Source organism: Mustela nivalis (assembly GCF_964662115.1).
Source record: "Mustela nivalis genome assembly, chromosome: 4".
Classification (NCBI taxonomy): Eukaryota; Metazoa; Chordata; class Mammalia; order Carnivora; family Mustelidae; genus Mustela; species Mustela nivalis.
Window position 1 is genome coordinate 146879487 of NC_139023.1, and position 12360 is coordinate 146891846.

Here is a 12360-nt window from a genome sequence, read left to right on the forward strand (position 1 = left end):
TGAAAAATCTATCAATTTAGTATTATAAACTATTAGAGATGCATTTAAAAAGATGTTTTCATGAAGATATTTATTTATTAGAGAAGAAATCGGAGTTTATCTATATTAGAAGAATGGGTCAGCATAATATTCATCTACAAGAATGGGAAACAGGAGGAAGAAATAAAAACTCAAAGCATATCCCGATTTTAGGCAGGATGTCTAGTACATCTAAGTGGATTTGTTATGCTGCGTCAAATACATATTATTTAAACAAGATTCATCAAGGTTGGTATAATGTGAAGTTTAAAGAATATTATCAATGAAGTTAACATATACATACTATACACACTTACACTCACCTGTGTATGAGCCAAAAAGGCAAAGAGATGCTGTAACTTTTTCATTAATGAATTGCACCCATTTAGATTTAAAGATAATACTTGTCTCCTGAAACTGACAGAGAATAAAACAGTGATTCTTGTATACATGTACATGTATATACACACACATTTTTTAAAAGCTAAAAGGAATTTAGTTCAAGAACTTATTACCTTCAAAGTAAAACATCACTCATCTGATGGCCCTTTACCTAGCAGAGTTACTACTTACAATGTTGTGAAGAAGGAAGGGAAGAATGACAATAAAACAGTTACTATGGGACCAGACAATGGCCTACGTGCTGTCACATATTATTACTATTTTCTGGATTAGCAAACAGAAATGGATTAAGCTATTAATTAGTAACTAAATAAGCAACTTTTAAATTCTTTCATACACCTGCATGAAATAAAATATATTGTCAACAAAACATACTATAACTTTAGAGTGCTTTATAGACTGTGGTACAAGTACGGGATGGGAAAAGGATAAATTATTCAAACAAAAGAATAGGAACAATTCGATATCCATTTAGAAAAAAATGGAATTAAATAAAATTTTAAATTATTACAAATGTCACACAGGAGTAATGAGCTAATGTAAAATAAGAAAACTATTGAAGTATTTAAAAGAAAAAAGATGGGGGAAATGTCGAGCGGGAAGCCTTCCTACGATTCAGACACTATAAATGAGAAATAGCAGATTTCACTGGGATGCCTGGGTGGCTTAGTGGGTTAAGCCTCTGCCTTCGGTTCAGGTCATATTCTCAGGGTCCTGAGATCAAATCCCGCATTGGGCTCTCTGATCAGCAGGGAGCCTGCTTCCCTCTCTCTCTCAGCCTGCCTCTCTGCCTACTTGTGATCTCTCTGTCAAATAAATAAATAAAATCTTTAAAAAAAATTACAAATGAAACACTCTATAAATCTGAATCACACTGACTAGAAGGGAGCATGTGATAAAGGATTATCATCCAGAGTATATATAAATCAGTATGAAAAAGAAAAAGACCCAATAGAAAGGTGCACAAAAGAAAGAACGGGTTATTCAGAAAACAAACACAAATGAACAAAGCAAAATATAGACAGAAAACTCTGTAATGGTAATATTACAAATTAAAGCAAAAAGACACTTTTGCCCCAATTAGAAAAAAATCTCAAAGACTAACTATATCAAGTACCACTAAAGGAATGGGGTCACAGGTATAATTATATATTAATATGTAAGTTCAAATGCTACAGTCTTTCTGGAGAGCAACTGGCATACCTATTCAAAGCAAATCCTCTACATCTGCATATGGGCAGAGAGATGTTAATTATGAGCAAAACAATCTAATGTTCATCAACAGGAGTATGGTTACCTAAAATATAGTACATCTATTTATTCAGAATGACAGTTCTGTCATTACCCTATCATGGGGATACTGCCAACATGAATCATTAAAAAATAAAAGTTCTAGGAAAAAACCATATAAATAAGATTATAAATATTTTTTTAAAAACAATGCATTTGTTCTTGTTCTAAATAAAATCTTGTTAACTGTAAAAAAATTATCTGAAACAATGCACACAAAACTGTTAACCAATTACTTTTATGAATGGGGATGTCTGATAAAAAAATTTTTATACCTGATTTTTATTTTACATACTTCTAAAATTATCTTTTTAAACCACAAAGAATTCACATATTACCAAGAAATAAAATATGTTATATGCCTATTTTTAGATAGTATAATTGGCTTATTCAATAAGATGGCTTTATGAATTGCTGTTGCCAGTTACACTTGCTTTGGGTTTCTGCTTTCACCATCATCTGGCTGGACTAGATGACATCTGGTGGTGAGATACAGATTTGAATTTAGTTTTATGCTTGTGTCTGAGTGTACACATTTAAAAAAAATTTAATAATCTCAAATACAAACAAATAAAAAAAATAAAACACTGAGCCAAACAAAAAATCACTAGTGTTATAGCAGATTCTGGGGCCAGAAAATAAACTAAACCTAAGAATTCATCTTTTAGTTTATGATTCCTCTAGGGTGCATAAAAACTTACAAAGGCATGGAACTCAATTTGTAAAGACCATTGGTCAAGTTCCATAAACACTCTACTGGCAATGAAGAGAAATATCCAACCATATTTTTGTCTTTAGGAAAGGTTTATCATTATTTTGTACTTTTACACACAGCACTCAAGTAGCTAACAGCCTCTGATTTCGTATTTGCTTGGCTACAAAAAAAGAAAATTAATTTGAAAGCAAATCTGTAAGAGAACAAAGGAACATAAATGTTTACATATTTGTTCAGTATCTGCAACTTGTGGAGGGAAACAGAGATTATGCTTCTTTCCCAGTAACAGAGAAGTTATCAATCTGATAAACAGCAAAATAGCTATAAGCAGAAAAAACTAAACATAACTCCCTTAAAAGATATATAGGCTAAAAAAATACACTGTCTTATAGGATAATAATAAATTAGTACTTGAGGACACTTAAACTCTTTGGAATAAGCCCACTTAATGCTTCTGTTATACTAAGAAATATCCAGCCAGAATAATCAAAAGAGTCTCAATGCAATACACAATATAAATATAGAGCAGAATTAATATAAGTTAACATTTTAATAGCTCCTGAGCACTGACAGCAATTACATTTCTAAATAAGGCAATTATATACAAATATTAATATTTCTGCCATTTATAAGAAATAATGTCAAGACAATCCCATCATCTTACATTTCATCAGTATGCATCAATTTCTACAGTTAACAAAAAAGGTTCAAATTTAAACTTACTCTGTAGCCATAAACAATGCTTGTATAACACTGTTCATATAACATGTATTTCCTAGATTAATAAGACCAGTTTTCCCAGTTTCAGATTTTCCAGAAAGTCTAGACAAGCAAGAGGCCAAAGAATTGGATTGAGAAGTCCAGGCACTTTGACTGAGAATCAATTTGATCTTCTCTTCACTGGGCTTAGGAAAATCCTGTAGAACATCAAGAAGAGAAATGCTTAAAAATAGAAACTATTTTTGTTATTAAATTAACATCATAAAGAAGATTCTTCCACTGACATTTAACTTTTCTTTTCCTCCACTAGTTTTGAAATCACCCCTAATACTTGACAAAATACTTGGCAAAAATAATTGTCTCTTAAAATAAATAACTACGTCCTAACAGTAGAGTTTATCAAGTGAAGAAATATTCAAGAACCAGGGATTCAAGTCACATTGGAACTATTTATGTTCCAATGTGCCAGCAAAATGTTTCAGAATAGAACTCTGAGACCAGAGAATATACTGCAGTGCTACTCAAAGACATCAGAATGAGGACTTAAATTAGCATACAACTGAATAGCCTAGACAATTTGCTTTCAAATTTTCTAGTGAAAGTAAAAAATATCTCTTCATTCACTACTACTATTTACTCAATATTAACCCTTAGAAATAAAAGCTCAAAGTAATCAGGATATGAAAAATGAAAGCACCTAAGCACAATGACTTCTGACTTCAAAAAATTAAACTCAATCTCATGTTTAACAATATAATTATTATAAGATATAGATTCTTTTATTTGCTCTATGATAATTGAGATAATTATTTATTTATTTATTCAAAAGATTTTTTTTTTTTTATTTGAGAGAAAGAGAAGGCATGAACAGGGGGAACGGCAGAGGGAGAAGCAATGAGCAGGGACTCCAATGCGGGGCTCCATCTCAGGACTTTGGGATCATGACCTGAGCAGAAAACAAATGCTTAACAGACTGAGCCAGCCAGGTGCCCCACGATACAATTTTAAATCTAAGTAATTTCAAGTATGAATGGAGCAATGCAGAATAATGGAAGTTGGTAACATCATTAAGCCTATTTTTGGACTGATATTATCATCTGGTTCTTAGACTTCAGAAAACATTTTCTGAAGGAATTTTAATCTCTTTTTTTTTTTTTAAAGATTTTATTTATTTATTTGACAGAGAGAGATCACAAGTAGGCAGAGAGGCAGGCAGAGAGAGAGGAGGAAGCAGGCTCCCTGCTGAGCAGGGAGCCTGATGCGGGACTCGATCCCAGGACCCTGAGATCATGACCTGAGCCGAAGGCAGCGGCTTAACCCACTGAGCCACCCAGGCGCCCAGAATTTTAATCTCTTTAATTCTCTTGTTGTTGACAGCTAATAGAACAGTGTTGCCCTTGGATTGAGAGTGAGAACCTTGCTTCTTCTGAGCCTATTTCAGTTATCAGAATTCTCAACACATAAAGCACTGAAAAATGGCAATTAACAGCAAGAGGTTTCATCTATGGACACAGAGCGACACTGTAGAAAGAGATTAACATTATTATTAAATCCATGATAAAATGCTACGGTACATAAAAACATTTACTTTTTTTTTTTTTTAAGATTTTATTTATTTATTTGACAGAGATCACAAGTAGGCAGAGAGACAGGCAGAGGGGGAAGAGGAAGCAGGCTCCCTGCTGATCAGAGAGCCTGGTGCGGGCCTCGATCCCAGGACCCTGAGATCATGACCGGAGCCGAAGGCCCAGGCTTAACCCACTGAGCCACCTGGGAGCCCCAAAATATTTACTTTTGAAATGTCAAATGTAACACTAGTGGGATACCTAGTGGAACACCTTGTTCAACAGTCTTGTTTTACATTCAACCAAAATCAGTTTGATTTAGCTAGAGCTATATAGTAAAAAGATGCATTCATTTCAGATATAGAAGAGGTAATAAAGATAATGAGGCTTATCTTGTATTTCAGCGTAAAAAGGAACATTATTAATAGAACTGATTTCTAATAACTTCTCATTAGGTCTGCCTGAGGCACATTTTCCAATTCTTTTGCAATACCCTGATTATGTAGTCAATTTAAGAGTGAAGTATGTCTATGTGTGACCGATTCTTTAAGACAAATAGAATCAGTGCTTTTTAGGTCTACTAGTTACACAAAGTTGAAAAACAGGGTGAGTTCACAAAGAACTCAAGTAAAGATTCTATAAAATATGGATATACATGAATAGTTCACAACAAAAATGGAATAAAAGTAAGTAAAGAAACAAAGTCAAATATTTTGTTAAACTGTCTTTTCTTGATTCTAAGATTTTCTTAAATATTTTAACACTACTACAGGAGCTTGGGTGGCTCACTCCATTAGTTAAGTGTCTGCCTTTGTCTCAGGTCATGATCCAGGAGTCCTGGGATCAATCCCCATGTTGGGCTTCCTGCTCAGCAGGGAGTTTGCCTCTCCCTCTCTTTCTGCCTGTCCCCCTGCTCATGCTTTCTCTCTCTCACAAATAAATAAAATCTTTAAAAAAATATTTTAACAATTCTGATATTAGATATTGTACGGATTCACTTAATGTAGCATTTAATTTTAAACAAATTTCCCCAACAGCTGTTATAAATTTAAAGATATGCCTTACAACTGATGCTATTGTAGAACTGAAGAAATATGGTTATTAATTTAGATTAGTTATAGCAAGTAAGAAAGAGATTACTCCCTAAATATTAATGAACCCCCATTCTAATTACATTTTTCAAATAAAAAGCACATTACCATAGAATAGTAAATTGAGTATCTAGTTATATAAAATGTTTCACTACATTCATCTATCACATCATGGTTTGCAGCTGAACAAATACTGGTGCAACTACCATCATACCTTTATTGCTTCCAGAATAGGTTCGTAGAGATCTGGAAATCCAGAATAATGATACATCATACAGTGTATCAGTTCTGTTAACTGCACTAAGAAGGCTGTACTGGAAGGCAGACCATCACTTTTGAAGGAGTGAACCAAACTAACTACGTGAGGAACAATCTGAAGAGAAAAAAGACACATATTCCAATATAAAAAGACAAACATTCTAATATACAAATGGACAACAAATTCTCTAGCCTACAAATGGAATGCAAATGTTACATGATCAGCAAGTACTTTTCTGTATGTTCAGTCACAGTCTTTTTCTAAAAAAGTTATGAATTTAAAATTTCTAGAGTATCAAGGTAAATCAAAATTTCAAAGTCACATGTAATTTTTAATTCCATATAAGACCTCTCTCCTTATTCTTATACTCCACCTAAAACACAAACTAAGGTACAAAATAGAAGTCGTAGTCACTTCTGCCATTCTTAAAAATGCTAGGCTGAAAAATGTTAGGACTATTTTATTTACCAGATTGTTCAATAGGAACAAACTTTTTAAAAAATGTAAACCTAGAATTAGCTTAAGAGCTCCATCTAGTGTGAAGTTCAGACTTTTCACTTCAAAGAATTAAACACAGTACATTGCACATTAAAGTCTACTTCAAGAAAGTAACGAACTTAACTGAAATTAGAGCTCAGCTCTTCTTTTAGGTAAGTATGGAGAAGATACCGAGAAGATGTCTTATGTTAGCATTGTTATTCTTTTTAACAACTCCATTTCCCCACCTCCAAAAAGAGGAGATGGTTCTAAAGAATAAATGGAATCAAAAATTTCTATTACTTTTAAGAAACTAGAATTAAAATGGAAATCTAAAATGCTCATTGTTCAAAAACATGCAGAAAACTTAGTATTGATAATAAGCACAACAGTATGCTTTCATTACAAAATTAAAGTCAATACAGGGTCATCACATATTCAAGAGGTTATTAACAACATGAACTCGGTTTTGCAGAAATGCCTCTTTCCATGAGTGCAGATATCTTTGTTCCAATTAATTATTAATCATAATCTAATAATACATGTTTATACTTCACATGTAAAAGGTCTCTAATAATATTACGTTCTATTTGTAGAACACTTTTTTGGTTGTTAACTTGTGATAAAGGTGAAGTTACGGCTCTATTGTCTTATCACTAAACGGCAATAACAACAATTATAGTAGCATCATAATCAACTCCCTTTCCTTCCTCCTAAAAGGAACAAACAATCATATTCTTCTTTTTTTTTTTTTTTTTTAGAGATTTTATTTATTTATTTGACAGACAGAGATCACAAGGAGGTATAGAAGCAGGCAGAGAGAGAGGAGGAAGCAGGGTCCCTGCTAAGCAGAGAGCCCGATCCAGGGCGCGATCCCAGGACCACCTGAGCCGAAGGCAAAGGCTTTAACCCACTGAGCCACCCAGGCACCCCAGGAACAATCATATTCTTAAATTAACAGTGCTACTCTCATTTTGCTCTGATTCTATGCCTGAGGTCTCAAAATCGCTTTTTAACTTTTGCACATCCTTCTTTGATCTTACCTCCATCACCATGAAACCATCAGTTTCTAATGAGCTCACTGTATTGCTCTCATCTCATTTCTAAACAAAGCTGAATTATAATTTTGCTTCATATAGCTATATCTATCAGATAGTCTCTTGCTAAAATAGCAGAAATCCAAAATTATTATGCTTCCTCACAGGTGAAAAGAGAGAGAGAAGTGGAAGAGAAGAGGAAATAATTTTAAAAAAATGATTATTTAATTTACAACTCTAAATCTTCCAAAAACCTTCCTAGTGTAGATTTGGTCTTTGCAATCAGGTAATATAGTTGTCTACTATTATATCCTGTATGGTCAAAATTATCACTGACATAGAAATGAGACTAAGTTCTTCACAGGTACATAGATACATGTCCAAGTAGGCTATTACATTCTAACTGCTTGAAAGTTGCTTTTTTTTGAGTGAGTAAATCTAAATATTTGTGGACATTACTGTAATACTCACTAAACTTAAGTTACCATTTGAGAAAATGTGTATGACTTATTAGAAACTTTGATATTTTTCTTTGGTTTAAAATAAATTTCTTTCCACTTATAAAAAGCATATGAAAAGCAATTTGGTCTATAATAATATATATTATAACATCAATCTTAGTTTGCTCTAAAATGCTATGAATAATGATGTTGGTGATTCCCAGTTATTGCTCACATTTAAGAACTTCTAAGCCTGCATCCTTTACTGAGTTAGAGTAATACTGATTTAACTACTACATGACCATTAGATGCCCAAGTTCATTTTAGTTGAGTAGCCAGTCAGGCTACATACAGTATATAAGCAATAATTAGATCTTAGTTTTTAGAATTTACTAAGCCAGATGACAATTTTCAATTTTAGATCTAACTAAACCTTAAGTAAATAATTTCATATCAATAGTTCAATAAGCCAAATATTTCAAAGTCAACCATTTTTATTTCAACTATGTTTTTCAGAAAAAGAAGTAATACAACATATGGAGATATCTTCCATCTTTTAAAAAAACTGGGAGCCCAAAAATAGGTTTAGAGTATGGCATAAGTGACAAATCAGATTAAGAAATGTCGTCAGTGAGAGGAGCAGTAAACATTAGAATGGATGAGTAAGTTTTATTAAAGAATCTCCTTCTCAAGAGAATCTGAAAATAAACCTTTTCTCAACTGGCCTACACATGATTATGCCTGAAGACAGACACAAATAATTGATGTTCTTTACCTTGTTAGACTTAGCTAGTACACATGCTATCTTAGCTTGAGTTCTGAGTTTTGTTTATGTAACAAACCAATATCGGGTTATTGGTTGATGCATCAATTATGAAATTAATTGTAGAAATTCTCAGAAAAACCCTTTCGAAGTGACAATGAATGACAGAATTACTTGTTGATAAGGATTACTTTCTATAAAGCCTGCAGATTTTCCTTCAGTGGCAGTGAGGCACTAAGCAGCCTAAGTATGTACATGGTTCTTTGGGGCTAGTTTTGTTTCTAGCTAATAATCAACAACTGGAATTCATCACTTCTTCAGCAGTCTCCCTTGAATTTGCTTGTATTGGGTCAGCATTCCTAAGATATTTATATTGTGGGTGTACTAGTAATAAGATTCTAATCCTGTAAAACTGGGGACCAGACCCTAAAAGAAGCAAATAACCATATAAAGCACTGCTTTCCTGCGATGCACTAGACAGATAAATGGACAGAGTCTCAAAATAACATTTTGTCATTTCCACCTGTAATGACTGATAATCAAAGAACTGAAATCAAATCAAATCAAAACCAGTGATATAGCATATTAAAAGTGGTAGGGTTCTGGATATATTTTAAAGGTGGAGTTAACTGGATTTACAGGTTATGGGTTGGGAGAGAATGACATCTCAATTCTGGGGCTATAAAACAACATCTAATCTTTTCACATTTCTGAAATTCTAAAGCATTTTTCTTCTACATTGTTCCTATGTGCAAGAGACAACCATCAGTGATGCTGACATGTAACATCTCTCATGTAGAGCAATAATATTTAACTGCTGGTAGTGGTTCCAAGTGCAGCAGTTTTCGTGAGACTCAAAACATTTTGAAAATATACTTTTTGGAGGGAAAACCCACAACCTCAATTTTCTAAGAAATCATAAAGCTACAAGAAAATAGATTCAGGACTAACTTATAATCTTTTTCACTATATACATATGTGACTCCATATTAAACTAAAATTTTAACACAAAGTTCTTCAGTGCAGAAAGCTTGTGTCCTAACTTACCAGATGGAACGCCTCTGGAGAATGCTGAAAACTGAGCAGCATGTGAGAAAGAACTGCAAGAGCACCAGGTCTCACAAGAGGAAACCAAAGTCGATTAAAAACCTTCAAAAAAGAGAAGACATCCACCTTAGGAGTTTGTAGGGAAATCATTAACCCAATCAGTGGCTCTTTTCCTTGGACCAAAAATATTTATGTGACTATCTCCCTTCCTGGAAAGTTCCATCATAACATGTCACTTTGGGAGAGAAAGTTAGGAAATAACAACATAACAGAGATCAAGAGAATATAGTGGTCTAAAAAACTCTTAAAACCCCTTGATCAAATACAAATCTGTCAAGCTTTACTTACAGTGGATTAAAAAAAATCCCCAATTTGATAGGGCTTACTGTCTCTAGGGCAGGTAGACAATAAAAAGTAACATGGAGATAAATACTGAAAATAGGGTATGAAGATAGGGACTGCTGAGTAGCAAAGGGACCTGCTATTTTATTATTCAAAAAATGTGTCATTTAAAAGGTGATATCTGTATATATAAAAAAGCTGAAGGAAATGAAAGTAAGCCTGCAGACACCTGAGAGAAGATCATAATAAGCAAAGCAAAGGCCAAGTACTGCAAAGGCCCTGATGTCTTCAGCCTGGTACTAGAGATAGAGCAAAAAGGGTAGTGTAAGCAAAGTACAGAGACTGAGGCAATAATAGGGGAAGACTTGAGGAGAGAAGGAGCAATGGACTAGATCATGTAGGTCTTGTATGACACCTGTCGGGGCCAAAGGGGAGGAGCAGGGAGACTACTGCAATCTGTACAGCAAGGGATGATGGGAGCTTTGGACCAAGGTGGTAGTGATATAGCTGGTTAAAAGTGGTAGGATTCTGGACATTTTAAAGGTGGAGTCAATAGGATTTGTAGGTTAAGGGCTGAGAGAGAATGAAAAGCAAGAAGGATAGCTTTCAGGTTTTGTCCTGAGCAAGTAGAAGGATGGAGTCACTATTTAAGATAGGGAAGACCAGGTCTGGGAGGGAAAAATCAGAAATTAGATCGTGGATAAGCTGGATTTGATATTCAAGTATAGACACTTGGATACATGACTCTGGAGTTCATGGGACTATAATGAACAAGAAATATATACCTGGCAGTCATTAACTTAGAAACATTATTTTAAAGTGATGGGACCCATATGCTGTGAGAATGGACTGAGTAGAAAATGGCTGAAAAATTAAACTCTAAAGCACTCTAAAGTTAGAAAGATCCATTATGGGAGACTGAGGTGCCAGTAATAAACTAGGACAAAAGCCAAGAGAACTAGGACAAAGTGAGGCAAGTGTTTCAAGAGGGAGCGATCAACTGTGTCAAACGCTGCTGATAGGTCAAATGAGAGGAGGCCTAAGAAACAACTCCTGAGTTTAGCAATACTGGCAAGCACTGGTGTCAAAGATGGTTTTGGTAGGATAAGGGTGGTAAAAGCTTGATTAGCCAGATTTAAGAGATAATGGGAGGAATGTTTTCATATTAGATACTTGAAAACAGCAAAATTCTTTTAATTATCTATACTAAAATACCATTCTTAATTTCTATTTCAAAATTATGATTTAAAACCAACCAAAACCAAGAACATATTCAACATTAGATGCCTTATAGGGGACTACCCAAAGATTAAAAGATTGAGACCATTCATTCAAAGAGATTTATATACTCCCACTTACCAGTTCTATTTTCAGTAAAGTAACATCTATCAAAATAGTAAACTTCTGGACAGCTGCCAGTCCTTTTAGGAGTGCAATCACCCATGTATCCACATGCTGAGCCAATGGCCAGGATAGCCAGTCAATCATTCTGAAAATTGAAAAAGAAAACTATCAGTCTTGAAAATGTTTTCAACATCTTTTAGTTGGGAATAATAAAGTTACAGTAGACAATCTCTCCCTTGTGACTCAATATTTACTGAGCTGGCTTGTGAAAAGCACTGTTCTAGATGCAGAAATAAGTATAAAGGTGCTTGTACAGAAGGAGTTTTCGAACTTGTAAAAAAGTTTCTTACATATTTCAATAAAAAGAAATTCTGATAAAGTGTCATTTCACATAAATGCAGTTTTAAGTTGACTCTACACAGTGCTAGTTAGAATTTATTAGGCAAATTCACCCTAAGAAGAAGAGCTCAAATGTAGCTATTGACTAAGATATACGGAAACAAAATTTTTCCTTTCTGGTGATTGCAGTCTAAAAATGAAATGCACTGTTAAAAATGACTATTTTGAATTGAGAAATAGGTCTTTTTATCCCTTTCATTATCCTACTATACCAAGACAAAGAAGGAAGCTTTACATAGATAAAAGGGCACTGAATCTGTAAATACACTAAATGGCCTCATACTGAATTAATCAGTGTTCTTCTTGAATATCAACCCAGTTAAATGGAAATAAAGACAAAATAATATGGGGTGTGATGGAGACTGTCCTTAATGTTAAATATCGATCACATTAAAGAGCAGTACAACTGTTTTGATCCAATAATCCAGTTTTGGGGATTACATAATAAGAA

The 12360-nt window shown here is 33.9% G+C and overlaps 1 protein-coding gene across 1 annotated transcript in view; it reads right to left on the reverse strand.

The window, feature by feature from the left end:
- Positions 1–12360, reverse strand: part of USP38 (ubiquitin specific peptidase 38) — a 33591-nt gene that overhangs the window by 12447 nt on the left and 8784 nt on the right. Inside the window, exons 3-7 of the mRNA XM_082728206.1 lie at positions 11526–11655; positions 9825–9926; positions 6016–6174; positions 3149–3342; positions 342–435 (exon numbers count right to left, since the gene is read on the reverse strand). Of these exons, the coding sequence (XP_082584332.1) occupies positions 342–435; positions 3149–3342; positions 6016–6174; positions 9825–9926; positions 11526–11655 (679 nt within the window). The remainder of the gene's footprint in view (positions 1–341; positions 436–3148; positions 3343–6015; positions 6175–9824; positions 9927–11525; positions 11656–12360) is intronic.